Below are 27,991 nucleotides of genomic sequence, written 5' to 3'. Positions count from 1 at the left end.
GCGCGATTTTGTGAAACATGGCCCCCTGTCCTCACTCGTACAACGTGATAAAGGAGACTAAGTCGGCTACCATCTCAGTATCTAGTGGAGACGAGGTAACATCGATCATGTTCGGGCCAATTTAGTTTTCATTTAGCCCCATTCGTCCCACTTAATCCCATTTTCATCCCCAACGAACATTAGATATCGGGAATGGCCTGGTGAAATATTCAACTACACCCTTGCCCTTCTAGCCTTGGAGATATCCCAGTTCTTAGTCAATCGACATGCTGCGACCCTTAGTCAACGTTGTGATTCTTGGTCTGTTCCTTCTCGTCCGGGAAGCCGCGGCAATTCAACTATGGAATAATACCGACAGCTTCTCCGATGATGTACCGGCTGTCTGCCAGAATGCTTTGACATTCGATGTCAAATGCGCTAATTATCTTGTGACTGCCCGAGATGCTGCAAATGGAGCTGCTTTAGTGGGGGATCTGGTAAATCAGTATTGCACACAAGAATGCCATGATTCTATCGAAAACTTCCAGAGAAGTAGTCACTTGTCTTGCGGAACTAAAGCATACATTTTGTTCAAAAACAGCACGGCTAGAGTAGTCCCTGGGGATATTGTCAATGGGTTGGCGTGGGCATATGAGTTAAACTGCATCCAAGATTCGTAAGTTTTTTCCCAATTATGCAACGATTTGGAACCTGAAAACACCAGTGAGCTGACTATGCCACAGAACTGGTTACTGCCTAACAGGAATCTATGATGACACGAAAACAGCCTGTTCGGACTGTACCCTCAAGTACGGTGCAGTTATGGCGAGTTCGGATTATGGGCGTAAGCAGTTCCCACCGGAGGCCTTCTCGTCACTTTTGTCATCTTGTCATGTGCCAGCATCGAGCTATACCTACGAGTACACTTCATCAAATCCTACAACAACATCGGGATCCGTTAGTGTATCATCCTCTGTGACTCCAACTCCTACTTGCACCGGAAAAACTTACGTTTCCAAGGAGGGTGATACTTGCAAATCAATCTCTGAGGCACAATCTATTAGCACTGATCGCTTAGTTGAGATCAACCATATGGACTACAGTTGCTCTTCACTGACTTCCGGTACCGAGATCTGTATCGAGAAGACCTGTACAGTGTACACCGTGCAGGCAAACCAGACCTGTGGAGATATTGTCCGTGGACATTCTTTTGGATTGGTACAACTCATCGGTTGGAACCCGTAAGCGGAACCTCGTGTGTATCTTCTAGAAGCCATCTCTGACTATCAGCGCAGGACCATCCATCAGAATTGCGACAACCTGGATTCAATGGTAGGAAGAAGCATTTGCGTCTCGTAAGCCATACACAAAATCGAAATCTCAGACCTTTGGAACTAATACTCCCATTTACAGACCACCTGGGGGAGGTGAATTTACTGTTCCTACCGAGAACTCCACTACATCCAAAGGATTAACGTCCTCCATGTTCTCGTCTTGGCTTCCCGGAGAAACAACAACCATGACCGCCAACATCACCACCTCGTGGTATTATCCTACTTATGATCCAAATTATACTCAACCGCCGTTGGTCGGTCAGCCAAATGCGACTTGGAGTAGCTTGATGGCCGAGCGAACTCAGTACTGCTGGCTGACCGATGATCAGGCTAATGGGGAAGGATTTTACCCCGATGAAGATCTGTCATCGGACTGCCTTTCCCTCTACGAGGCCTATTGTGATATTGGCCCAACAGATCCAGTCCCGAACTCCCCGGTCTCCTCAATTCCCCAAAGCTGTACACCCCAAAGTTCTAACTCGATACCGGAGTCCTCGACACCAGTGACACCAACCAGTACTAGCGTTGTCACTCCCACCCCAACCCAGACTGGTATGGCTGATGGATGCAACAAGTTCCACAAAGTCGCGCGGGATGAGGGCTGCCAGCAAATTGCCGACGACAACAGTATCTCCCTGGGTGATCTCCTGGCCTGGAACCCGGATGTCGGCAGTGACTGCAGAAACTTGAAGTATGATTACTTCGTCTGCGTGGGTAAGAAATCTACTTCAACCGCCACGCCAACCGCCACCGGAATCATCACCCCAACACCAACTCAAAAAGGCATGCCTGCGGGATGTGCCAGTTTCCATAAAGTCGTCCAGGATGAGGGCTGCCAGCAGATTGCCGATGACAACAGTGTCTCCTTGAGTGATTTCCTGGCATGGAATCCGGATGTTGGCAATGATTGCAGGAATTTGAAATATGACTACTACGTCTGCGTAGGCAAGAAATCGACTTCGCCGCCGACAACCAAGACATCCACCACGAAAACCACCACCGCTGCATACGGGACTCCAACCCCGACACAGACTGGCATGGTGACTGGATGTGAGAAGTTCCACAAGGTGCTACAAGGTGAGTATTGTGCACAGATTTCCGATGACAGCGGTGTCCCCCTGAGTGATTTCCTGGCTTGGAACCCGGATGTTGGCAGTGACTGTCGGAACTTGAAGTATGACTTTTATGTCTGTGTGGGCAAGTAGTCAAGTGGGACTATTGGCCGGGCTGGGCTGAAACCTCCGTGAATGTTTGATTCAATCGTATACGAGAAGTGGTGAGAGCCGTTGTTACTACTTCTGGGAGCAAAATAATTTATCTGGGAGCATGGAACCTGGGATCAGATATTATGTGGTCTAATATAGACCTCGCTGAAGATTTTTTGGATCAAGAAAGCGAGCCAAACGCCACCTCTCTATAAGGCGTAAGAAAAGATGGCCTTCGTCTAAGGTCTTGTCTAGAAATATGGAAGTCCGACTTCTGATATTTATACAAATATAAACTAATGCTCCAGCCAGCTGCCTGTCATATTTTGAGCAATGGAAATGAAGGCGATTGGCTTGCCCGTAGGTAATGACAATTTCTTTGCACTCCAGCACCACTCGCACGAGTCTCGTGCCTTTAGAGATGATATACATAAAAGATTGGCAAAGTCAACGAAAGGTGGACCCCGACACAGCTCAAGAAGGTCGGGTGCTTATCATATTGAACACCAAATAATTTCTTCGTCCAGGTGTTCGACATGATTTGTTGTCATGACGAGCACCCAACCTTCTTGAGATGACATTCTAGTGGTTCAGCGTAGGCAGTGCTAGTTGCAGGAACGTATAATTATCTTGCACTATGCGATAGCAAGCCCATAATGTAAACGTAATTTCTCGCGTCCCATGATCTGACGGTACGGTCGTCAACTGAGTCGACTAACGCGGTGGTCTGTGGTCTGTCGGTCGTCATATGCAGGCAACTGCCGAGCTAGACAAGGACTTTTGCTTACTTTCCCCGCGCCGACGCGATAACCACGCCAGGCATTGCCAGAAGTTGATGCAAGAACCTGACGGCGCTTCAACAATTTCACATCCTCCAAGTCAATGACAATTAACTGGCGACTGATATCATCCCACAACATATTGCGCCACTCACTATCGTTGTGGACGACTCCGTGCGACCGAAGCACAGTCAGAGCTTTCTTGCGCTCCTGGTTGAAGAAACTGGAATTCTCGTCATTAATTATATGCTGAAGCCGCTTTCCTGACCAGCTCAAGACCATCATCTCGGCCATTAATTCACCATAGTACCAATACGCGACCCGTGGCTGAAAGGATCCAAGACAGGCGGGGATCTGATGTCCTTGCAAGCTCCTGAGGTGACGATAATTGTCCGCCTCCGCTTGAAGGCGATGCTGCTTCTCCATTGTGGTAGCTTTAATAGCCACAGTGTACCCGTGTGATAGAAGGGTAGCTTTGACGAGGTAACCTGTCCGACCACAGACGTGAAGTTGTTCAAACCCATGGTTTCGGTTTCGGGAAAGTTGACGGTGAAGCCGGTGTGTGAACGCCTGCGGTCCCATAGAGTGTCTCTGTCCACCGTGGAGTTTCCAGTTAGGGCATTCTTTATCTAACGTAATTCACATGCGAGCCGCCACCACAAGCGACCCGCCATCTCCAAAACACATAGTAAAAGGGATGAATTACAACATGATATTTCAACAACAAACGCTCATGTTTAATTTCATTCCTCGCTGATAGCAATTGATAAGCATTTTTAGTGTTATATCTCAGTTTTGAATAAATCGAGAACATGCATTGTTATGGTATCGAAAAATACATCGCTGAACCCTAAAAGTATATATATCTCAGTCACTGATTTCTTAAATCCCCCTATACTCCAATGAGTGGCTATAGACACGGGATAGACAGACACACCAGCACTCCCATAGATAGCTGGTTTCGAGATACAAAAAAGAAATGTTATATACAGCAAAATCGTCACAGCTTAGCTCGAGATATATCGTATTCATCTTCTTTGTTACAGGAATTACAAATTTCAGGATTCGGCGCAGGCAAAAAGTTCAGATTGCTGCCCTCCGTCCCTCAAAACTCCAACACTCCATGCTTCCATACACAATGTTCTTCCAGACATTTACCGATAAAGAAGACTGACTTCGATAACTTCAGGCAATTTTCTGACTCGAAACCCAAACCAACTATCCCGCTCAAAGCCACCGCATTGGGAAAGTTTACACAAAGGGGATGTGAGAGAAAGAGCCCATTTCCAACTTCGGAAGCCTCGATACAGATCTGAATCTTCCCAACGAGCCAAGAAAGCCAGAACATAGTCTCGAAGGACTTGAACCTGCAAGTAAGCAATGACTCTCGAGAGGAGTGGAAGGCAATCAATCCTCCATGCGCCATGGCTGATTCGTTTTCATCGGTATTTCCAAGGTTACATCCCACGCGCCACCATGTACATTACATGTGTGGTCATGCGCTAATTTTCCAGTGTCGGCTTAGCTGTATAGTCATTCTGCCTGCGGAGTACACGTCCTGCATTATAACTGGTAGTTGGGAAGTGGGTTCCCCAACCAATCGGAGTACTCGGAGCACAGTGTACCCGTGTGGGATGATGGGGATGATGGGGGCCGGATCAGATAACGGAGTCCGCATTAGTCCCGTCCCGTCTTCGGTACGTACGGTAAGAGCCAATACCGTTCAAGCCCGCTACGGTCCAGGGCGGGGCTTGGTATTGCTTGTTATAGCTTAGTACATCTGAGATAATAGGGAAAATCAAGGATTCAAGCACACCATTAATAATCCATTCCCACAAATATTATCTTCTAGGTGACAGCCCTCTTCTCCACTCCAATAAAAAGCAACAAGCACTATGTCCGTCCAATGGCTCTCAGGCGTGGTCCATAGACCCACAACATAATGGGAATAGGTAGGCCCACCACCACAAAGATAAATCCCAGCACGCTATTACCCCACCCGTACCCCAGGGATGCATACATACTCGGCGCGAAAATAGGAAAGACAAAGCCCAAGATATTGGACAACATGCGCGCGGCCGCATTAGCCGATGCTGCGTGCTTGAACTCGTCCAGCAGATAGGCTAGCATACCCTGGGCCAGCATGAAGCTTCCCAAAACGAAGATAGCAGTACCGACATCAACGACGACCCAGGTGAGTCGTTTCTCCGCTGACCAGCCGTAGAGGAAGATTCCCACAGGAATAAGGATCACGCCTGGGATTAGGAACGGGACGCGAAACTCGGGCGTGGTTTCGCCGTTATGTCGCTCTTTCAGGGCACGATAAATCCAGTCCATGAATATGCCTCCCCCTGCGAAGCGGCGATGGTGCCAATGGCAATGGAAATGTAATTGAGACTGCTGATGGTCTCGGACTCGCCGTAGCGCTCGATCCAAAGGGTAGCATAGGTGGAAAGTAGGAGGCAGTAGATGGCGAAGTTCAGGGCCATGATCAGGGCGATGACCTGGATGGCCGGGCGGTAGACAAGGAGCCAGAGCGGCCGAATAAGATTGGCCCCCAGCCTGGCGCCGAGATCCTGATAAAAGGCCTTGTCCAACATAAATTTTCGTTTGCTCGGAGGAGCAGCATTGCTGGCGTTGCGGCGTTCATGGGCAGCCTTCTTCCGGAGCAAGGCCGGGGTGTAGCATTCGGGCAAAAAGCAAATGCCGACCAGCACAATAGCTGCATCGAACATGGACAGAATCCAGAACAGCCAGCCCCACTGCAGATGCTGGGAGATAACACCACCAATGATAGGTCCAAGAGCCGGGCCCATATATGGGATGAAGGTGGCCATCGCGAGAGAGCGCCCACGATGTTCCGGTCGATACATGTCCACGAGAATAGGGCCCGTGAGCTAAGAGTCGTCAGTCGTTCACAGTTCACATTTGATGGTCGACATGTCACATGATTGACCAAGCACTGACCGTAATACCTGCACTGGCGCCTGATCCGGCCAGGAAACGTCCGACGGTCATGAGGCCGACCGAGGAATTGACCGGACAAAGTGCATTCCATAAGATATAGAAAATATTGCTGGCAATCCATATGGGTCTCCGCCCGTACATCTCAGAGAGCGCTGCAATTAAGAAAGGGGCAAAGGCGAGCCCTAGGATGAAAATCGAAAATGTAATCTGAGTCGCGGTACTGCCTAAATGGAGGTCGGCTCCGATTTGAGTCAAGGCGGCCGCCATCATGCTGGTGGACATGAGGGTGACAAGTTGACCCAGCGAGACTATAAGAGCGACCGAAATCTTTCGCATTGAAGACCAGTTATAGGGATCGTGAGGGTCTTGGGGAGAGTCCCAGGTTGCCTTTGAATTTCGGAAATCAGGATTGACCAGTGGTTCATGAATGAGATTTGAAAATCCGACTTACTCCATGTTCTTCGAGCAAGACATTCAATCGCTCGCGCTCCTGGTCGGTAATGGCCAACACAGGTGCTGAGCTTTCAGCTATGCCCTTTTCTTGGGAGGACATTTTTCTTGGGAAGAGAATTAGAAATAAATGGACGAAGAGTGAAGAATAAATACCTGGAGGCAACCTGACCTAGCTCTAGCGAATTTCAAATGAGACAAAGAATATTAATCTATACTCCACTCGCTATAACCCCATTAATACAACATCAACGTATCCGAACATTTATTTGTTACAGAATTACGTACTTTACGAACCAATTTGTTGCAAGTATTTGAATATATGATTAACCAATTATGAAAGTAGCATTGGCAGGGGTATCAAAAAAGTACAAGGGTTGTGGGCTCTAGACCACACCAAGATGAGGATTCCCCACTCCGAGTGTAACGGAACCTGCATGTCGCCATTTAGCTTGAGTTATCAGATTATTAGCGTGACATTTAGCTATGCCTAGAGACCCGGGAATACCGTATAAGAAGTAGTAACGAAGCCAATACCCCCAAATAGTTGTTTCTGCTCATAACAAAAGTTCTACATGATGACTTCCTTGCCAGACTTGAACCAACTCCCGGTCGGCCTCCCCATTGTATCAGATGCTAAACGAACAAGGAACCGATTGGCCCAGAGAAAACGTCGAGGTATGTACTGTGCCCCGAGTCGACGACCATGCCACTAACCAAGCCCGCTCTCTCACACTGAAGAGAAACAGAAGATGAAAAATAATCCCGCACAGAGAAACACAACACCAACTATGACGAACGAAATGGAATGTTCTCAGACCCCGGAGTTAGAAATGCCGACTTGGAGTCCAGCCAGGTAAGTTATAATCAAAACATCTGGTCACGATGAAACTGAATCTCTCAGGGATAGTGTGATCACCACCTCGCCGTGGATTGGACTGGCAGCAGTGCCTCCCGGAAACTATGCAGATTGCTTCTCGTTCAATGTGGAAGAAATGCTTGATGCCGAATCCAACTTATTAGATTTCTTTTCCCCGCCGGACCATCCCACACCGTCACTCAGTCATAATCTAGACCCAACCCACGTCACCGCATCTTCCAGGCGATATTCCGCCACGCTCTCTAGCTCTTCCATTGCTTCAACTGTTTCCCGGTCATCCCCACCCAATCAGGCCTCAAACTCCACTGTCGAAAGGTCCCTTGCCAAACTCCTCATGCTCACCAGCGAAATGGGCTTCGAGAGCTTTGACCATCTTGCCACCACTTACTACACAGCTTCCTTCTCAGAAGGGTCTTTTCCACGTTACGCCCAATCTGCCAGTCGCAGTCAAAGGCTCCGCGGTCTGTTGACCGATCTATACACTAGTTCAAAGGACTGGGTAGGGAAAGAGGCGCATGGATATTATGAGGGTCAGTTACAGTTGTTGGAAACCGTCTGCGTCAAGGAACTCGGCGGAATCTGCGCAAAGCAGCCGCAGCGCTGTCTCGAATCCCCAGACCAGCGAGGCGACAGACAACAGCCGCAGAGCCCGAAGCCGGTCCGCCGCACCCAAGCGTTTATTGTGAATATGATCAAGCAGCTGTTTACGGATGATGGCGCGGAGCAAATGTTAAAGCGGGATAGACAGCTTTTGAAAGAACAGGTATGTTTATTTCCCAATTCTTTATCTATCCGATTCTACTATGTGCGATTAATTAACGAAAAATTACCATCTAGATCCCATCGCTCTGGTCTTTACTATCGCAAGTAGCCCAAAGGACCAACGTAGGGGTAGAAGAGTCTTCTCTAGCGATCTGTGTATTTGTGTATCTCTTGCAGGTGCCTCTATAAATTATAATCGGACTTATGCAACGCGCTGTGGAAATCAGTGACAAATATATCTTACCAAAGGTTTCGTCGAAAGCCTCATTTCCCTGGCCATAATTACAAATGTACTACCTCACGTGCGGCATGTGGAAGAAATCTCTTCGCGCCTAGTAAACTTCACCAAAATTCTCATCTCCCCCGCGTGATTATCTGATCAGCAGAGATCTCCGAGGACTGTTATGGGGAAGCCTGCTATCTTGACCCAATAATATCAACAACGCCATAGACGAAGACAGCCAATCTGGTGAATTCCTACGTGCGGAGTGCGGGCTGAAGCTTAAACCTTGGAATGGCGTCACGAATATTCTAGGCGAATCAGCGATTCAGAATGATTCGAAGGATCTTAGAGCACATGCCCATCCTTCGTATCTTCTGTCGGGACTCGGGATAAATGTACGAGAAATTCCTTCGCCTATGTTGTGCTCAACAGGGATGATGACCACATGCATCATTGCATGTGTCCGCTTTCTTTATGCACAGAAGGAGCTACGTGTTTACCTCCCTATGCAATGTATTCTCTCCTTCAGTTGGCCATTTGCTCCAGCTTCATGCATTGTCACTCGGACTCAAGTGGGCATGGGTTTTCTAGATGTGGGGTAAACAGGACTTTTTGATTGAGAGTCGTGTAGTATGGGAGAGTCGAGGGTGAACACTCATGCAGACTAAGAATCGTTTCGGACTGGACTTTTACATAGAGACCGTATTAGGATGAAGCTGGGACGAAGTGGAAATAGCTGAATACTTGGTTTCCTTGATTTTAATTCCCTTTCTCAGCAATTGCTTTCTTTCTCCTTTCTCGCTCTATGAGTTTTATCTTTTCGTGCATTCATTTTTTTCCACACCGTGGCGCTAGGATTCTGCTTTTCTATTAAGAAACAGGTCGTGCTGAGAAAGTAACTTTTTTTTGGTCCACTTTATCACTCACCTGCTTGCTGTGGTCATTTGTCATGGCTTCTCTTTCTAAGCTGAGTCCAATAGACTGGCGTTCCCGGTTCTATCGGAAGTCGACCAAGTACGCCAGCCTATATACACTACACGGTAACTCATCAGTGGGAGACTCCATTGACGATGGCCACAACAATGGCGAAGGTCTCCTCGAGAAAAATGGGATCCCCAGAGAATATCGGTACCGGGAGCCATGGTGGAAGAAGACCACTGTGCTGATGGTCGGCCATATGATGCTGTTCACTGTGTATGCCATTGTTTTCTTCGTGGTAGTGAGCCAAAAAAGCAAGAGCGCAAGAGAGCAAGGGTTGCCCATTTGTATGTTGACCTTGTCCTTTCCTCTCGCCTTTTTCAGAGGGGATGATATCTCTACAGATGGTCTGTATAGCTGACATGTTCAAAAAGCCCCAGCCATTCCTGCAATACGTTACGAGGCACATAAATTCACGCTGGAGGACCGCATCCAGGAGAAGGGATCCTTCTCCGGAAAGCCCAGCGCAGAAGTCGACAAGGCATGGCATGATCTCCTGAACGGTAAGTCTGTGCTCTCTACCACGATATTTGCAGACATGCTAATGTAGAACAATAGCTGAGAACATCATCATCGAGCCCGAGATCATGACCCACTATGGCCGCGAAGACATTGGCGTGGCTGTCCCCGAAGGAGACGGCTACCTAGGCACTCTGAATGTCTACCATGAGCTACACTGCCTCAAGCGGTTGCACCAGTATATGTATCCAGACTACTACTTTCCTGATCTGACCCCGGAGCAACATGAGATGAATCGATTACACAATGGTAAGAGCAGCTCACTTCTCTCTCCCTGCCTCTTTTCTCCCCAATTTATCACACTTGCATCGAACAACCACTAAATCTGAAACAGAACACTGCATTGACTTCCTCCGCCAATCCTCCATGTGCCACGGAGACATCGGTCTCATCACCTTCGAATGGCACGATAATAGTCAGATACCTGTGGCAAACGCCACAGTGCACCAGTGCATCAATTGGCAGATGTTAGATGACTGGACTCGTGCTCGCACGGTAGATATGATGAAGCCAAATTGGTTGGTGCATCCGCTTTTCGGTGAGCTTTGTCCCTATCTCTTTACTAGACGAACCAAGAAAAGAATGAAGCAAGAGTCTGACTTGCGATATAGGAGTTGCGTATCCAAATGGTGAGGGCGACAAGATCGGGGCGGTTGATCCGCATGGGCATCTAGCAGGCCACCATCCTGGGAAGTAATCATGGAATTTGATGGAAATATGACTAACTCAAAGTAATGTGGAATACATCAAGTACATGTATGGAAATATACTCTGTTATTTCCTAATTGATATTTCTGATTCCAGGAATGCGAAGTAATTGAAACAATAGTCGAAGCACACATGTGGCCTGAATAACCGCGCAAACATATAAAGCTCTAAAACCCGGTGGGTGTTTACTGCGATGAATTCGGAAGTGCTTTGAACCACCGAAAAAACTACTACTGAAGACGATCAGGACGTGATGTGCGAGCTGAATTACCATAACAGTGGGCTTAGTAAGCATTGTATCCAAGTTCAAAAAATGAAGCTATTCCCACTATGCTAATTTCCGTATGCACCCGTTTTGCGGTCGGAGTCGGTTCTTAACGCGCAGGATTCGAAGAAACTGATGATCTATGGGGTAGGAATGGCTTCAGTTTACAGTACACGGTATGATGTACTTTCACTGAACAGCCAGAACATCATCTCTATCTTACTAACAATACCACTTTCTAATGAGAAAAGAAAGGTTGAGGCTTCGAAATCATCCACAATGGCTCATTTAATTTAGGGTTGTAAGGAATATTACACTTGCTTAACACTTTTCACACCTAGAGCTGGAATTTCGTAAACCTTGAACTGAATATCATTAGTTTCAATCACCTTACAGGCTATATGAATGAATCTGATTTTATTTGACTAGAAATTTAACCGATTCTCCATCATTCATCCAAAGGATAGACTTTCGGTCCATCTGGCTCGGAAATCCGCTTCCCTCCTGGATATGCGGGGCCTATGTGCGGTTTTATGCTGTTAGCCAACGAATTGCCTAATTTAATAATGCAAACTCAAAACTCACCATACTTCGGATGCACCAGCATGTTAGGGGCGAATATATCAATCCGTCGACTATCCAACCATTCCTCCAGGGAGGCCCAGTTCACACATTCATGCTTCTGCACCCATGTGGGATTGGGAAGACGCGTGGCGTCGTTCCAGTGGTATGGAAAGATGGCGGTATCAGTGCGGCACATGGATGCCGAGCGAAGAATGTCGATGCAATGCTCTGATCCCAGTTTTAACGATCATTTTTCAGGGAGGTGAATGCAGGTAACGGAAGAAGCTACAATAAAACTGACCTGTATGGCCAATCAACATGGCTCTCTCGGCAGGGGATTTTTCTGCGTAATAGTAGTCGGCATGGACGGCTTCACGAACGAGTTTCTGTATCCGACTTGCTCAGTCAATTGTGAATGTACGATGGGAAGAAAGAACATACCAAGCAATGTAGTTCGTGGAAGACGGCCATCATTCCTTGATATCCACCCCCATGACGGAGGGGAATAGAGGTTTGGTTCATTGCTTGCAGCTCGTCTTCCATAATGCGGATGTTGTGATCTAGAAGAAAATACGTTGGACAATCTCAATATAAAGTGTACCAGGATGACTTACGACGCAAGAGTCGATACCAGGCCTCATCAACCGCTGGACTAGGCTCTCCCACATACGGACTAGCCTTGATATCGCTGGGCTTGTCGTAAATTACCGTGACTTCGGTATTGATGTGCTCATGGACAGGTGCTGAAATTGGTTGCTATTAGACACTTCCGGTTCTCTGACAACCCTTCACCATGGACTAGACACTTACTAAACAATTTAGATTGACTCCGACCAAGGCATTCCCCCAATGGAAGATTTGTCCAGGACGAAACCGCAAGGCCAATATAGAAGAGGATCATCAATCCATGCATCACCAGGCCTCTCCGTGCCCAGGAGCCGGGCCGATATGGTGGGTGTTGTTGGGATTCCTCTTCGTGGTGGCCAGGCTCTCGGTCATTGTAACCAATGTCGAGAAATGGCTGCGTGGGCGACATACTATTTCGGTGTTCTTTCTCCAGGTCCTCTGCGTCCATATTGTCTAGGTATTCAGGGGGGCCGAAGGTGGAATTGAGACTGGTTGCAGGTATATGGAGGCGAGATGATCTTCGAGAAGTGCACAATGTGAAATTATGTCTCAAAGTGGATAAAAATGAAAAAGGGACGTTTCTCATCATAGGTGAGGGGAAGGAGGGGTTGAGGTGGGCTCTTCATGCGCTGAAGCCATCATCCTGCATGGTCAGTCGATGATCCTGTGCCAAAGGGAGCAACAAGGATGTCGTGTACATCCAAGACATCCGATGACCGTGCAGAATCCCCTGCCATGCCGTAATACGATACTGGCTGTGACAGGATGAACTGAATATTCGAATGAGTCTCTGGAGCCTTTATTCAGCATCCATACTTGTGCTCTAGTTTGTATATAAGTATCTCCTCGCTCGCAGCTAAGAGGGAGCTTCATCGGGCAAATAACAGTATTCCATCATCTGTCAACATATCCCCACTCAACTCATCTACTTCTTCTATCTTTGAGGCTTATCATTCAGAATGAAGCTTATTGCGCTCACCCAGGCGTTGGTCCTTGCCGCAACCCTCGTCAATGCATCCCCCGTTGGCTTGAAGGCTAGGAGCGACGCCGACGCCGCCACCGCTTACACTGCCGACAAGCGCTGGGATGCCGACGCTGCCACTGCATACACTGCCGACAAGAAGCGCTCTGATGCCGACGCGGCGACTGCATACACTGCCGACAAGAAGCGCTCTGATGCCGACGGGGCGACTGCATACACCGCCGACAAGCGCTCTGAGGTGGCCGAGCCCGTCTATCGCCGCTGGGATGCCGATGCTGCCACCGCTTACACCGCGGACAAATAAATGGTCAGTCTTCAATCCCACATACTACCTTAGAATATAGAATCCTAACACACAAATCAGCCAGACTCAAAAGTCAACCCTGGAAAGTCAAATGTACGCAGGGGTATGAGGAAGCATGGCTGGCTTGACATTTTAGAAGAATGATTCAGATTGACAATAGTTACAGGCGAAAGAAAGTACTTACTTCTTTGTCTGCCAAAGTGTTCCAATCTTCTATGGCTTACTTTTGCTAGAGTTGCGGTCTGGTTGGCTGGATGGTTTAGTCTCGTTAAGGGCCTTAGGAGATATAAATGTCAATACATACAGCCGTCTAGGAGTAGTGGTTTCATTTATTTCAATCAACAAACCGTCCACGGTAGTCCCTGGCTTATAACTACAATACAGAAGCTCCTCATGAGAGTATTTATTGAGATGGTCTATATGGTCTTGGTAGTTTGGCTACCTGGTATAACTATTTCTCTGCGTTGTCAACTTATCATCTAGTAAATATTATTTGAAATCAAAGCCGTGTGCAGAAACCCATTGACTAAAACCAGTGACAAAACTACTTTATGAAAGTTCTAGATATGCGTAACCATAACTAATTCGCTAACACCGTCCACTGGGACATCCCAAACCAGTACCCCAGCCATCTCCTCCCCAGCCCACCGCAATCGTCAGAACTCCATTCACTATACCCCCAATCCCCTCCCCAGCCACTAACCCCGCTGCCACTGATGATGAATACGTCTCAAACGTCCTCTCCTCCCTCCACTTCCACATGCGTGCCCCCAGTGCCCCCATCAACATCGCAATTCCATACGGCGGCGAAGGCATCGTAAAAGCCAACCCCATGATCATCATGTTAGGCAAATATACCTTAGCTGGGAAAGTCCTTAGCATATTCCGCAGTAACACAATCATCACGCCGACGGCTGCGAACAGCACAGCGAATCGCCCGCTCGCTTCTGGAATGGCCGACTGCCCAGAGGCCCCAGAGGTTGTTGCGACAGCCACCACGCGCCATGTCGCGATGGAGGGTCCGCTGAATTCACAGCGGCGGCCTTGAGCGGCGGCAGCATCGGTACTGTTACCATTTGCGCCCTCGGCAATGATACATGGGTAAGCGGTAGTGAAGAGTTTGAAGATGACCGGCGCGACAATTGTGGCGAATAGTGTTCCGATGAGTTGAGCAATGTATTGGAGCCGTGGTGGGGTTTGCAGAAGATAGCCCACGCGAAAGTCACCCATTAGGTCTGTCGGAGATATTAGCTCCTCTACCCGGGGAGTGAGAAAAAGAAGGAGATAGATGATATACCACAGGCTTGGTTGGCACCGATGTTGGCTAATGCACCACCTAGTAGATTCGGTCGTTGGTAGAGAGACACATCACCGCTGACGGCACCGTGGGTCGCACTGAGGACAATTTGCGAAACAGTTGCGACTGCGGTTAAAGGTGTGGTATCTGAATCCAAACATTGTATCTTAGCGTGCGCAAATTAGATTTCATAGAGATATGGTGATGATTTACCGGTGGCACCAGTCGCCTGTATGGCAACAAGAGAGAGGAAAAACGCTAACCCCAGCACGATAATGGTTCTTATCGGCGAGATGTCAAATGCGAGTTGCATGCTCATGATGGTGATCACGACTGCAACCAGAAGCCCAGGTGCCCACATCCAGCTAGCAATTTGGTCGGGGTTTTTTTCGTCGTCCTTGCCCTCCTCACTTGGTACAGGAACGTAAAATTTGCGGCTCCAGATACGCTTCAGCAGCCGCAACATAGAAACATGACTCCTTTGGAACATAGTACACCACTGACATAGCAATTCTAGAGCCATCGTATGATCAGAAACCGAAGCAGTAGACACGGGGAAATGTGGGCCATACCGGTCAATGCTACTGTCAGCATACATGTCACTCCTGGCCAGAGCAGCCAATATCGTGGGCTGGGGTGTTCCGAGTTTGCATATTGAGACGACATAGAGGTGTAGGACATCAAGCCGGACCAGTACGGTTCTGATGAGACGGGTGAGCCAAATGCCATCTCTTGCGACACAATATATGGCCCGGTGATTGCCCTATAAAGACATGAGACAATGGCAACGGAGTATTTAATATCGAAGATCGGGCTCACCATGCCAGAACCGAGCCTGCGAAGAACGAGACAGCAACATTAGTCCCAACCAACATACCAGATCCGATCATAGCAGGAGTCCATTCCAGAACCAGCCCCAGCTTTCCGCCGCAATTGCAAGGTTTGCAAATAGTCCCATTGCATGTAGCCAGCTAAAGATGTGCCACTCCTGAATACCTATTTGTTAGCTACAAATATAGTATACGACAGCAAACCCCAGACAACTTACCCATACCAACCCTACAGCTAACGGCGAACAGATCTCTCAACCCCGCTGCACCACAAAATGCCCACAGAGTCACTCTCATCTGTTGTACGGCTGTAGCTGCATGGTCAGTTGCGGAATGCATGTTCCGGATTGTCAGCGCCGTCACAGTCGAGGATGGGAAGATTAGGTTGAGATCTCGCGCCGATTTCTTTTCAATAAAGAATTTTCTCACTATTCAAGACATTAAATGATGTCACATAGATAAAAAGGATGTCACGTACAAGGGGCAACCGACAACAACCCAAAATATCCCCCGGCGGCGGTTAACAGCACATTGCGCACGAAATCCTTCGACGGAGTACTCAGCAAGCCCAATTGATACGTCACTGGGATAGCCGATATGAACACATTTGACATACCCGCCAAGGAAGTTGCGATAGTTTGGACAATGTTATTCTCGTGCGGACCGAACGGGTGATTGTGGGTTTGCCATCTTTTCAGGACGGTGAAACCCACAACGGACTGCAATATGCTTAGATTAGTTAGATCGTAACCTAGGCAGTAGTGTATTAATAAGAAGAGGATATCATACCCCAAGGAGATTCCTGATGAGGTCCATCCAGTTTTCAGTCCTAGATAAATATTTGATCCGTTGACTAGGATCCCACAAATTGCTCCAATGAGGACCGCACGGAATGTCACGAGGGCTGTTCTAGTTTCCTTACTGTGATCCAGCATTTCGGGGAAAGGAGCAAACTTGTCGGTCCATGGTGCAGGTTCTTCTGCTTCTTCAGAGAACATGGGGTTGATGACATCTTCGGACCCAGGTTGTTGTTCTTCGTCGTAGGAGCTCGTCATTGTTGGGAACTAGAATGCTCAAGCTACTATAGTTCATAGTGGAAAGTGGAGGAACGCTGTTTTCCATTATATTTGCTCCAATTGAAACAAAAAAAAAACAATAGGTCTTGTAGCAGCGGGGACGTTGGCCAACCAATGATGGCAACGGCGGTGGTGACTATGCAGTAGTGCGATGCATGCCGCGATGACAGTAACAATGCATGCGTGTTTTATTCACGAAATAAAGATTAATTCCATAATTGCCCTACGTTTCCAGGATCAATCGCTATCCACCGTGGGTAGACCGTGTTGTTGTTGATTGAATGAACATGATCATGTGACTATATTGGGCCGAGGATCAACATACGCGACTGCATACGCGATGAACAGATAAAACCCCCTTTCTCCTAGAAAGATACATAGTCGAGCAATATACATGTCATGAAATCAAAACCTCATTTGTTCCCATACTCAATAATCTAAGATCAACACATGTGACCCGATCTAGCCCGTACTTGTCCACGGATACTCCCTTTCCAGTGACTACATCATGAATAAAATCACAAGTCGGGTAGATAATACCATGGGCGCATAGGTCGAAACTGTGATCCCAGAGCCAGATCCTTGAGGTTAGGGAACCACTGGGAAAATCGACTATGTCAGTCACAAACCAGAACTCGAGATACGGAATATATATGTACCGGTGTTCCTAGTCTCGTAGCAGGATCCCACCCTTTTGTAGCCGGAAATCCCGAGGTATTACACCCAAGATTTGATCCATGACTAACATCCCTGAATCCCTCATATCCCGAAGAGTAGAGCCAAGGATTCAGGAATCCTAGCGGTGATCGGTGCGCATCAACCAATGCATCGTTGACCAGACCGATGATGGACGCGACGGTGGGCGTTGACGCGCTTGTCCCGTCCTGGAGGTGGGCAGTGCCATTCCACATGACGGAGAAATGGTACCCCATGGCTGCGATATCGGGGTATGCCCTCCCGTGACGATTGAACAAGCCTGTATAATCAAAATTCCCCTCACCTGCTTGTTGCCCCCGGCGATCTAACTGTTGCAGATATGTGTCCACAGCGACCTGCTGGTAATTTGGCCGAGCAAACACGTCGCTGAAACCACCGCCACTCGCGTAACTGCTCCGAGCATCGAAAGCCACCATTTCCGGTTCGAGGAACCGCGTGGCTCCCACAGCCGTGACATAAGGGCAGCTAGCAGGAAAGCTAGGCATAAAGCGTCTGTTCTTCTCGTCGATGTCGAGACATTGCTTGTTGCGTCCAACTCCATAATCGCCACTGGCGACCAGAATGGACACCCCTCGCGCGCCTAGTTGGGCGAATTCCGCACACACCCGCCGAGCGTACTCAGGCGGGACGGTCTTCTCATCCTCGGCGTAGGAGATAGAGATGACGGATGGCAGATGCTCCACTGTCCGCATGTACCGCAGCCACGTGAGGTAGGGTTCATTGGTGTTCTCGGCGTGGACTTTGAGTGGGTGGAAAGGGGGGTCGCCCCCGACATTATATGTAATCAGGGATGTGGGCCAGCTGATCCCTAGGACAGTTTGGGCATCTAACGCACCTTCGTAACCTTTCTTCGCTTTCATCTGCTCTTGGGTATTGGGCGTTTGTTGGTCATCCCCACCGTTGACGATCTCCACTGCGAAGGAAGTTTCGGCATGTGCTGCGGCCGCGTCCGGACGATATCGATCTAGATAGAGAGCGATGTCTGACCGGTTGGCCACCTCGCCGAGGAAATTGACGATGCCAACTGCGTTGCGATCGGGAGCTTGAGGCTCGTATCCCCATGTCCCGTAAAGGACCCGAAGGCAGAGGGGCGAAATGGCCAGGCGATTGCAGGCCTCTTTCACTGTGGGATTCGCGGATAGTTCCTCCTGGGTCGGAATCTCCAGTTTGCCGCGATCCAATAGATCTTCATCGATGAGGTCTTGATACGTCGGCAGATGACCTTCCTCTTCCCAGGCTGGAGGTGCGCCCAATCGAAATTGGACGGTCGGGTGAATAAAAACGTTGGTCGGTGTAATCACATCGACCACATCCATCAAGTCAGCAGGTAGAGACCATTCGTGTGAGCGAATCGCTCGAATCCCAGACACCGGCTGCTCGAAGACCCAGTATTCGTTTTTGAGTAGCCGCTCAAGACACGAGACAGGCATAGCAAGATCTAGCCAGTCACCCGCATGCGATATTGTGATGTTGGCCCCTCTAAGGGGTTCTAGTTCATCCAGCCAGGCTTGGATCTTGAGAATCGACTCTGGCGCAGGCCGTATGAGGTGCTGGACTTCTTGGGCTGAGAGATGTCTTCCATAATCCGGATGAGAAGGGTCAGAGACTGAAGAGGTATGTGAGTTATGCTTATTCCATAGGATACAGGATGTCGACCTTGTAGGAGCCTCTCTTCGAGCTCAGGCAATCGATTCTGGACGAGCCCAATTGATACATCAACCATCTCGTCCGGGTGAGCTCGCCTATGCCTAGTCCATTCGGGCGGAATCTTGGTAGCACTTTTCAGCTGATAGTGTGGGATGTTGGCAATTGCACCCCCCAGAAATACCCATAGTAAAAGCAGAGTCCACCCCATTGTATAGATTATGGCTGATACACCTCACATCTCACATCTCACGTCTGTCGTCTGTTGTCTGAATTGTTATTGAAAGATACGAATTACGCCAAGCACCGAAGCCTGTAAGGTCACTCATGCACGGTCATTCCCATGCATCAATGCATCAAAAGACAAGATTACCTCTTTTTTCCTTCGGAAATAATAAAGGCTAGCATGAATATGTTATTTTCACTGTCTTCCTCTTTTTCCTTGGCAAGGAATGTCTAGTCATGAAGCTGATGGTCTATTTCGTCCCTCTATTTCTGCTGTTAGTAGACACAGTCTGCCAAGCTGAACCCGTCCAATACTGCCAATTTGGCCATCATGGTGCTAAGGAAGACAAGGTGAATTTCTGTCTGGGTGTTTCTACACACTTCAACACCTCCACCACCACCCACGACATCTACCTCAGTCTCTCAGTAACTCGCGACTCAGATCTCGGATGGACAGCCATCGGCACCGGGTCTCTAATGGCAGGCTCCCTGATGTTTATCGTCTACGGGGATCCCAACTCCAGTGAGAATCCCGTGCTAAGCATCCGAACCGTCGATGGCCATCACCAGCCTCGCCTGATCACCCACGGCGACATGGGCGGAGCCGATCTTCGCCTTCTCCAAGCCTCTTGGATGTCCGCCTCGCCATCCGTGCATCATGAACAATACACCATTGCTGAAATTCAAAGGCCCAAGTCTGCCCACTTTTCCTTGGTCTGCTACTCCTGTGCTCGCTGGCCTACGTCGCCCATATCGCCTCTCTCATCCTCACAACCCTGGATATGGGCTTGGAACAACCAGCAGCAATTCCCCATGTACAGCTTTGACGCGCCATTAGACATGCATGCACACCACGCGGGTAATGGTGGTTGGGGACGGTTCTACGTCGACATGGCCCGCTCTCTGACACAGCCGGGGGACTACTATCCCTCATTTCCACCACTGCGGCCCAATATCGAGGCTTTGGGCGCCTCAGATACCCCGATCGGCATTTCCGGAATCACTGCTGCAGCAGCGAACACCTGGCGCAAGGTCAAGGCCACCGCGCCCTTACAAAGGACCCACGGGATCATGATGGCGGGTAGCTTCCTTTTTCTTCTTCCCGTCGGCGTCCTCGCCTTGCGAAGTGGCTCGCCACGCTCATTCACCTACCACTGGATCTTGCAGGGTCTGGCAACTACTTGTATGATAGTCGGGGCGGGAACCGGCATCGCGTTGAATCAAGCGCACGAGCACGGTCACAGTCACAACAAGCGCCATGATTCCGATTCCGCGAAGGCATCGGCGATGTTCACCACCCACCAGTTCCTCGGCGGGACGATTGTGACGTTTCTACTCATACAGATTCTGCTAGGCTGGTGGCATCATGTCACCTTTGTCCGAATCCGCGCCCGGACATGGGTCTCGTACGCTCATATTTGGCTGGGTAGAATGGAGATGGTCGGCGGGTGTGCGAACCTTTTGATTGGCATGGTATTGACTGGGTATGACTCGTTGAGCATCGAGATGGTGGCGGGATTCATCCTAATGGAGGCGCTAGGTGTGACATTTTGGTGCTTTTATAGGCAGCAATTGGCTGCCAGGAAAATGAGTAATGCTTGACAGATGGGGCTGAATGTTGCATAAAATATACAGATAGTTGGCCTACTGCCCAAGGATTAATTGATTGGGTAGAAACTCGAGACCAATTTACCCCTGGATGGAGACAAGCTTCTTCCCTCGTGCAATTACTACTTCGTAAACCACCCGAGCTCCACAAATTTGATGGGTCGCATTCGAGCCAAAATCTATAGCAGGGATCGACAGGCTACCCATATGAATACTTTGATATGGATAGTTAGATGAACAAGTTGCGAAGAGTAGCTTAAATGGCCTGCTTAAATTCAATCACTCCAGGAAGGTCAACTCAGCCTTGGTGCACTTTTTATGATAAGTCACTAAGGAAAATTGGCCAATGTTAATGGCCAATGTTAACCAATTCTTTGTTTCTGCCTCACCCAAACCTCTTGGTCCGTACTTCCAAGTGCCGATGAGTCGCGCAGCTGTACCTCCCACACCTTGAGTGTGTAGTTGCCGCGATCAGCACGCCCAGAGAATAAATCAAATGACCAGCCATGCTTGGGACATGTGAGACCTGCGCTGAGCACGATGCCAAAGTCTTCAATATCAAAGAGGTGCCCTTGTGAAAGTGGGAACGACGAGTGGGGGCATTGCTAGAATGGGTGAGCTCAATGCTTCCAATTGGAAAAACTGTTTGACTCACATGATCAATGGCATGGTATTTGCCCTTGTATTTGAACACCAGGACTTGGTCCTTCAGTTCTCCTGGTAGGTCAATGTCTTCAACTCGCTCTATGGCGTCGTTTGTCTTGGGAATATTGAAAGCTTTGCATCTTGGCACAATCCGGGCATCATCATCGATGCTCGGAAACTCGGATGCAAGACCAACAGGATGCCAGGCTGCGGTTGCCCGTTTGAAGGGATTCATTGCTAAGGGCGAAAGGTTCGTGTCCGTTGCTGTCGGGAGAAATCTCCCACTTCCGCCCCACAAATTCCTGTGGGTGTGGGGACTTCCACATCCCGATATTCAAGACGGGATATATACAGAACACGGATTGGATGGGCAACTTAGTAGCTTACAATACGTTAATGAAAGTGTTATGACTTCTGAGGCTGCACTTCAAGTTACGCGGACAATCTTTCACATAAAAATTTCGGATATATCAAGTCCTCTTTCTGCAGTTTTACATATCCCTTTTTCCAGTGGCCAAAGGAACGTTTTTTGTGTTTGACCTGGATCCTACTGGGTGTTTTGCTATTCTATTGTAAGGAAACATGCACATCGAGTTCTTAGCAGCAGTTGTAGAGGATCATACAACAGAGATGGAAGCGAAATGAGAATCATAATCGTAGCGTAGGACATTTGGAGTGTGGCATACGTAGCTTCGGCTAAATCATTTCACACACATGAAACCGCAACCTTCGCGAGCACGCTCGCAAGCCTTCTTTAGAGCCTGCTCCTCAACGTCGGTCCATTTGTATGTCAGCTCATCCCATGGCTTGCCAGACCGGAATTCCTCACGGTGCTTCTTGTGGATGGATTGCAAACGGCCCACTTCACGTGGATCACCTGTACCGGAATAGACTATGAAAAGCGTACAAGCTGGGAGAGAGTCGTAAATGCGCGAAATGTTGGAGACGGTCCGGGAAAGAGTGTCAGCCAAGACGTCAGGCCGCGGAAGATCTGTCGAGTCCCCATTGCCAGAGGTTGTGGTCGGCGTTGTTTCTTCGGGAGGAGGAAAAAGAGTTGTGGATTCGTTGGCGTTGTTTGGATCAGGGAGGCGGCTGCACCAACCGCGAAGATATTCGAGATCACGAATCCGAGCCCAGGCAAAGTCAACACCACCTCCTGGAATGGAGGGATGGGACTCGTCTCCATTGATTACCGCGGAGACACCGCTAACGACTGCATCGTCATCCAGGCATCCAATCGAGACAGTTGCCTGAGCCCCAAAGCCACGTTCGGGGTTGCCCCAGTCAACCACAGCTCCTGTTCGTTCCTCTCCAGGCCGAGGGAGATGACTAGGTCGAGTAGAGCGTGATAGTCGACGGAATATGCTCTCATTGGAAACATCACTGGTACCCCATCGCTCGCCTTTCTCGCACTTCAACTTCACAAGCTCAAGAACAGCACGGGCGTCCTCAACGGAGTCATGCCCGGCCATTCCGTTTTGTATCTGCTTGTTTTGGTACTTCTGGGTGAGCCATTTCAGGCTGCATTTGAGTGGCGGACCACGTGGGTGTGGGTAAATGATGCTGGTATCGACAATGAACGGGTGGACCAGTTTGAGTGCTGTGAGGTCGGAATTAAGGGAGTGTCCTACGAGTATCGCACGCGGCGTGAGAAGAGTCAAGAGCCTTTGCTGAATATCACGAAGGGTGGTGGTGACGGGCTCGAGCATCTCTGGGGTAATTCCGGAGTAACGTGTGAGATAGTTGATCACCGGCCGTGCTGGTTTGACTAGTTCATCAAGGACCACCTCGCCGTCCCAGCCGACCATGCTGATGCGTGTGAGTTCGGACTGACCTCCCTCTGTAATACACATCTCACAGTCAAGCGCAAAAATGTCTCGACCAACAGTCACACTGCCACTCTCAATTTCAATATCAGGTGGTAGAGCGGACTCCAGGGTTGGAACTTGAGTATCCACCCATCCATCTTCCACCAACTGACCGCCTCGCTGACGAGCCTCCATCTGGGAAGACTTTTCCTCATCGGAAGAGAAGAAAACAGGGTGCAAGATAAAGTCGTTTTCCAGTAGATCCTCGCGTGAAGTGACAAAAGCTGTGATTGGTGTTCGTTTCGGAACGAAGCCTTTCTCAACTTTTGCGGGCCGTGCGCCCTTCGCACGGGAGTCATCATTTTTTGTCTTGGGGGGCGAGGACATAAGAATTGCCTGTAGTGGCGAATGGACCTTGTTGTATTTGTTGTCGCCTGGCGCCTTGACAGGCCAGATATGGGGAAACATGTCGGCCAGGGGCTGAAGTGGTTCAGGGAGGTTTTCACGTGTGATAGATCGAGGATTGAAGCGATGCGAGCGATCCGGCAATGGGAGGCCCTGCTTCCATCTCTCGTAATCAGCAGCGTGTTCGTCTTTAGGTACCTCCTCGGTGGCTTCCGGCGCATTGATCTTGGGCTCCTGTGTTTCTAGCTCCCCGGTGACTGATGCACGTTGCACAGGGATTGTCCCATCAAACATGCCCATCTCGAGGCCAGGTACCATCAGTACAACTACCTTGCGCACATGGCCAGAATGCTTCACGGAGATCCATTGGGGTGCGATACCATCGGCGAAGCAATAGAGAAGCAACCCCTGCAGATCGGCGATTCGAATAGGTGACACTAATTTTCCATCGACGTATGTGAGATCTGGGTATTTGACTTTCTCGCCATCGACTCTTTTGCGCTTTTTTGACGCATGGCTGCCGTTCGAACCTTCGCTGATCGGGTTATCGCTCTGCAATCGGGACAATGTATCGGCGACACCGAATACCTGAGCTGTAGGTTGACCAACCGGATCGTCCGAGCTGAGCTTTCTCTTCCTCTCTTTTCCCATGTTGTCTTTGGATTTGCAGTTTCCTCGCCGCTCAGCATCGCGGCATGGAAATTCATGATGATATGCGATAAGGTCACGTGCGGCTGTTGATTTAGATCACGTGTATATCGGATAATAGCCCTGCCGATGTCGCAGACTTTTCCGGCTGACATACACCACACGGCACGCCAGAGGCGCCAGAGACGCCAAACGATCTGATAACCCGAATGGAAATCTGGGGCTTATTTTTGGTATCCATCACGCCATTCTTCTGACACGTCTTCTTCGCTTCTCGACTTCGGGCTCGCCTTCACTGCTCGATCTTGTCTTCGAAGCATACCTCTCATCGCCGATTCCCGGCTTTGCCATCAGTTCCAGTTGTCTCATTCTTTCACACATCCAACATGTCGACACTCATCGAAATCACGTCTGAGGCCGACTTCTCCTCGCATCTTTCTTCCCTATCGCCGTCTGCCTTAGTTGTCCTATACTTCCATACTCCATGGGCAGCCCCGTGCGCGCAGATGGGCGCAGTGCTCTCAGCCCTCGCTTCGCAGTACCCCGCCACTACCCCGCCCACTATCTCGTTTGTCAGCATCAACGCCGAGGAGCTACCTGACATCTCGGAAGAGTATGACGTTTCAGCCGTGCCGTTCGTTGTGTGCTTACGCAGCGGCCAAATATTAGAGTCGATCAGTGGAAGTGATGCCGTCAAGGTTCGTGACGCTGTCGAGCGCCACGCTGGCCGCGGAAATGTCCCGGGTGCCGTCGGTCCGATGGACGGTGTGAAAGCCAACATTCCTCCGCCGCTGTCTGCTGTTGCTCGTGAGGATGGCCCCTTCACTGCTACTCAGTCTCCTGTTACCGCTGCTGAGCCCCCTTCTGCTGATGCGGCTAATGCAACCGCCGTCGCGTCTGCCCCCACCCTGACACCCGAACAATCCCGGGAGGCACTATTTGCCCGCCTTGAACAACTGGTCAACGCGGCATCTGTCATGCTGTTCATGAAAGGAACCCCGAGCAGCCCACAATGCGGATTCAGTCGGCAGCTGGTTGGAATTCTACGCGAGCGTAGTGTCAAGTACGGCTTCTTCAATATCTTGGCCGATGAGGATGTGCGCCAGGGTCTGAAGGAGTACGCTGAGTGGCCAACCTTCCCTCAATTGTGGGTGAATGGGGAATTGGTGGGTGGCTTGGATATTGTACGTGTTCCGTCCCACTCCACTTCTTTGATTCGATTATTAACTCGATGGTATAGGTCCGCGAGGAAATCAACAGCGACCCCGATTTCCTCAATGATCACTCAGTTAGCAAACCCACCGCGGCTGCTTGAGTGGTTGATTGGTCGTTGCACGATACCCATGACCCCTGTCTCTGGGGCTAGATGCTAAAAAGTCTAACATAATGATAAACGTTTTTGTCTTCATACGGCTCATACGCATGTCTGATCATATCTATCCTTCGCAATGTTGCGGGACACGTCCTTGCTATAAATTGGAATAACCAGCGTCGAATCAAACCAGTACATTGTCACAGAATATCCCTGTGGGCCAACACATCCTCTTCAGATGCTTGCACTGGTAATTCAACTTACCTTGTACCGCAATGACTGTGTTGAATGACTGCACTACACCTCCACTCGGGTCTCAAGAATATCAATACAATATATTTACAACGTTTGATTCTATGTACATATGTAGGCATGGATCATGGGCCCACAACTTGGAACAGCCCAAACTAACAATACATCACTTTCGTATATTCGACCAACTGCTGGAACGAAGGAAATGATGCCGACTCATGGGCACGATTCAGATATTGGGTCAATCGATCTTCATCTTTTGTACTATACAACCTTCTGTTGTAAGCCTCTCTCCCCTCTTTGCCCACCCTCTTGACTTCTTTATTCTCCTTATATTTCGCTCCTTGTCTAGTTGTTGCCACTGTTGTTACCCGCCAACTCTTTCTGTGCCTTTTTCGTCCAAACATACGGATGCTGATTCTTACAGACAGCGAAGCGGGATAGCAGAGCATCCGTATCGACATACGCGCCTGCTAACCATCGAGACCCCACGCTGGCATTGAATTGGCGGCGGGCATGAACGATTCTTCTGTTATCAAAGATGACGCAATCGCCCGGGTTGAGCTTGAGCTCAAAGATGCTCTTTGGATTATCAATAATCGAAGTGAACTTCGCAAGCGCATCTCGTAGCTTGTTCACATGCTCAGCATCATGGCTATTCGGGAGGGGAGACTGAAAGGGGGGCGAATAGTTGACATGGCGCAGCTCGTCTGTGTCGAAATCATGCTCAAAGACGGGTCGTTCGTTGTAGTAGATGTGGTCCTCGTGCCTGTACTCGTATCCCAGCCGCTGCTCGCTTAGCACTCGATACTCTTTTGGGTATTGCTCCTTCATGAGTTTCGCAGCCGAAAATGTGTCGGCGAACAGCGACTCGCCTCCCGAACATGAGTTCTGCAGACAGTGGAGGAGTTGATATCCGGGTGGCTCGTTCATATACATCAAATCCATGTGAAACCCAAGGAACTGGTTTGTATATGCGACATTTGTTGCCTCTGGGACGGTGCGCACGTCGAATGTTGATCCGTAGAAGGTGTTTCGTAGTGGTCCCATTCGTGTTGCAATAGCTTCAACCATCGATCGTGAGTCTGGAACATCCTTCACAAAAATAAGGCCCAGACGCTGCAACTGGTGCATCGCTGTGGCAAGTTTGGAATTATCGGCGATATAGTCCGGGTAAGACACCCAATGTTGACTTTTCTCCATTTTAGCCTGTCCCCACATGATCGGTTTGGAGTTCGCGCTCTGGTGCTGATCATGAGTGTTGAAAATGGGATTCTTTAGAAAGTCACGGTCCCAGGTTGATTCGTGTACAGTCTGAGACCCCCCAATGTCTTTGTCCCACCGGATTGATAGCCTGTTCCCATCCCAATTAACCCAGCTTGGAGCAATGTCCTTGGGGATGTCACTTGTGCGGAATGAGCGCTGCTTCGAGTGTTGATCCTTGCACACTACACACTGGCATGAATCGCGCAGGTAAGTATATGGCAATTTGAGTGTTGTGTATTTGTCCATATGCAAGTACAATTCCTCTTTTCCAGTCCAGATCGACTCTTTTTTGCCCGCTTTTAGGACGCCATTCCCATGGATTTTTCTTGTCACCGCATCGGGGGTGAGGTCTGGCACGTCCCCCTTAGAGTTGCTGGAGACTTGTGGTATGGGAAGTGGATGGTCAATTCCTGGGACGAGAGGTTCCAATTTGTCGTGAGAGTCTGGCTCTACGGGGCTGTCGAACCTACTCGGGGTAGCTATGAAGTTACGGCGCGGGGTAGAGTATAATAAGGCCCTTGGCAATTGCCAGAAGGTGGCTGAAGATCGGAGACGATGCATGAAGGGCCTGTGAACCAGTTAAGAAGAAAAGATTATCAGTGAAATGGCAGAGAGGGAGAGCAAAATCTACCTCGCGGAGCACGCGGGACAAATGGAGGGAAGCTATAAGTTACCTCGGCTTCAGTAGTATGTGTTCCTGCCTGAGGCGGTAAACTAATACCTCAGGCATGA

The 27,991-nt window shown here is 49.2% G+C and overlaps 13 protein-coding genes across 13 annotated transcripts; 6 read left to right on the top strand and 7 right to left on the bottom strand.

Moving 5' to 3' along the window:
* Window positions 1-266: 266 nt before the first annotated feature.
* Window positions 267-2,518, top strand: N7518_003899 (LysM peptidoglycan-binding domain-containing protein; the record flags this gene model as incomplete). Its single annotated transcript, XM_057184826.1, has 4 exons — window positions 267-655; window positions 723-1,220; window positions 1,275-1,334; window positions 1,393-2,518. 4 exons carry the CDS (start codon window positions 267-269, stop codon window positions 2,516-2,518), a joined length of 2,073 nt encoding a protein of 690 aa, XP_057046276.1.
* A 701-nt stretch (window positions 2,519-3,219) lies between these two features.
* On the bottom strand, window positions 3,220-3,723 carry N7518_003898 (uncharacterized protein; the record flags this gene model as incomplete). Its single annotated transcript, XM_057184825.1, has 2 exons — window positions 3,220-3,252; window positions 3,307-3,723. 2 exons carry the CDS (start codon window positions 3,721-3,723, stop codon window positions 3,220-3,222), a joined length of 450 nt encoding a protein of 149 aa, XP_057046275.1.
* A 1,467-nt stretch (window positions 3,724-5,190) lies between these two features.
* N7518_003897 (MFS general substrate transporter) lies at window positions 5,191-6,817 on the bottom strand (the record flags this gene model as incomplete). The annotated part of the gene is given in 4 exon segments (XM_057184824.1): window positions 5,191-5,604; window positions 5,619-6,194; window positions 6,265-6,651; window positions 6,716-6,817. The coding sequence occupies 4 exon segments, from the start codon at window positions 6,815-6,817 to the stop codon at window positions 5,191-5,193; spliced, it is 1,479 nt and encodes a 492-aa protein (XP_057046274.1).
* A 730-nt stretch (window positions 6,818-7,547) lies between these two features.
* On the top strand, window positions 7,548-8,483 carry N7518_003896 (uncharacterized protein; the record flags this gene model as incomplete). Its single annotated transcript, XM_057184823.1, has 3 exons — window positions 7,548-7,570; window positions 7,625-8,357; window positions 8,466-8,483. The coding sequence occupies 3 exons, from the start codon at window positions 7,548-7,550 to the stop codon at window positions 8,481-8,483; spliced, it is 774 nt and encodes a 257-aa protein (XP_057046273.1).
* A 1,045-nt stretch (window positions 8,484-9,528) lies between these two features.
* N7518_003895 (oxidase ustYa family protein) lies at window positions 9,529-10,773 on the top strand (the record flags this gene model as incomplete). The annotated part of the gene is made up of 5 exons (XM_057184822.1): window positions 9,529-9,844; window positions 9,932-10,060; window positions 10,116-10,325; window positions 10,411-10,614; window positions 10,688-10,773. 5 exons carry the CDS (start codon window positions 9,529-9,531, stop codon window positions 10,771-10,773), a joined length of 945 nt encoding a protein of 314 aa, XP_057046272.1.
* Window positions 10,774-11,623: 850 nt separating this feature from the next.
* N7518_003894 (oxidase ustYa family protein) lies at window positions 11,624-12,688 on the bottom strand (the record flags this gene model as incomplete). Its single annotated transcript, XM_057184821.1, has 5 exons — window positions 11,624-11,841; window positions 11,915-11,999; window positions 12,055-12,173; window positions 12,228-12,356; window positions 12,424-12,688. 5 exons carry the CDS (start codon window positions 12,686-12,688, stop codon window positions 11,624-11,626), a joined length of 816 nt encoding a protein of 271 aa, XP_057046271.1.
* Window positions 12,689-13,199: 511 nt separating this feature from the next.
* Window positions 13,200-13,526, top strand: N7518_003893 (uncharacterized protein; the record flags this gene model as incomplete). Its single annotated transcript, XM_057184820.1, has 1 exon — window positions 13,200-13,526. One exon carries the CDS (start codon window positions 13,200-13,202, stop codon window positions 13,524-13,526), a length of 327 nt encoding a protein of 108 aa, XP_057046270.1.
* A 588-nt stretch (window positions 13,527-14,114) lies between these two features.
* On the bottom strand, window positions 14,115-19,301 carry N7518_003892 (uncharacterized protein; the record flags this gene model as incomplete). Its single annotated transcript, XM_057184819.1, has 10 exons — window positions 14,115-14,761; window positions 14,824-14,970; window positions 15,037-15,336; window positions 15,396-15,658; window positions 15,701-15,794; window positions 15,872-16,081; window positions 16,132-16,382; window positions 16,443-16,717; window positions 17,389-19,052; window positions 19,103-19,301. The coding sequence occupies 10 exons, from the start codon at window positions 19,299-19,301 to the stop codon at window positions 14,115-14,117; spliced, it is 4,050 nt and encodes a 1,349-aa protein (XP_057046269.1).
* A 251-nt stretch (window positions 19,302-19,552) lies between these two features.
* Window positions 19,553-20,917, top strand: N7518_003891 (cytochrome and DOMON domain-containing protein; the record flags this gene model as incomplete). The annotated part of the gene is made up of 1 exon (XM_057184818.1): window positions 19,553-20,917. One exon carries the CDS (start codon window positions 19,553-19,555, stop codon window positions 20,915-20,917), a length of 1,365 nt encoding a protein of 454 aa, XP_057046268.1.
* Window positions 20,918-21,285: 368 nt separating this feature from the next.
* Window positions 21,286-21,803, bottom strand: N7518_003890 (Rieske (2Fe-2S) protein; the record flags this gene model as incomplete). Its single annotated transcript, XM_057184817.1, has 2 exons — window positions 21,286-21,528; window positions 21,579-21,803. The coding sequence occupies 2 exons, from the start codon at window positions 21,801-21,803 to the stop codon at window positions 21,286-21,288; spliced, it is 468 nt and encodes a 155-aa protein (XP_057046267.1).
* A 466-nt stretch (window positions 21,804-22,269) lies between these two features.
* Window positions 22,270-24,432, bottom strand: N7518_003889 (RNA exonuclease; the record flags this gene model as incomplete). Its single annotated transcript, XM_057184816.1, has 1 exon — window positions 22,270-24,432. One exon carries the CDS (start codon window positions 24,430-24,432, stop codon window positions 22,270-22,272), a length of 2,163 nt encoding a protein of 720 aa, XP_057046266.1.
* A 383-nt stretch (window positions 24,433-24,815) lies between these two features.
* On the top strand, window positions 24,816-25,744 carry N7518_003888 (PICOT family protein; the record flags this gene model as incomplete). The annotated part of the gene is made up of 2 exons (XM_057184815.1): window positions 24,816-25,613; window positions 25,670-25,744. The coding sequence occupies 2 exons, from the start codon at window positions 24,816-24,818 to the stop codon at window positions 25,742-25,744; spliced, it is 873 nt and encodes a 290-aa protein (XP_057046265.1).
* Window positions 25,745-26,341: 597 nt separating this feature from the next.
* Window positions 26,342-27,820, bottom strand: N7518_003887 (putative Gamma-butyrobetaine hydroxylase subfamily; the record flags this gene model as incomplete). Its single annotated transcript, XM_057184814.1, has 1 exon — window positions 26,342-27,820. The coding sequence occupies one exon, from the start codon at window positions 27,818-27,820 to the stop codon at window positions 26,342-26,344; it is 1,479 nt and encodes a 492-aa protein (XP_057046264.1).
* Between the last annotated feature and the right edge of the window lie 171 nt (window positions 27,821-27,991).

Source organism: Penicillium psychrosexuale, assembly GCF_028828465.1.
Source record: "Penicillium psychrosexuale strain IBT 29551 chromosome Unknown utg000002l, whole genome shotgun sequence".
NCBI classification, from domain to species: Eukaryota; Fungi; Ascomycota; class Eurotiomycetes; order Eurotiales; family Aspergillaceae; genus Penicillium; species Penicillium psychrosexuale.
The sequence above is the reverse complement of the archived record's forward strand: the minus strand, read 5'-3'. Positions and strand labels throughout refer to the sequence as shown.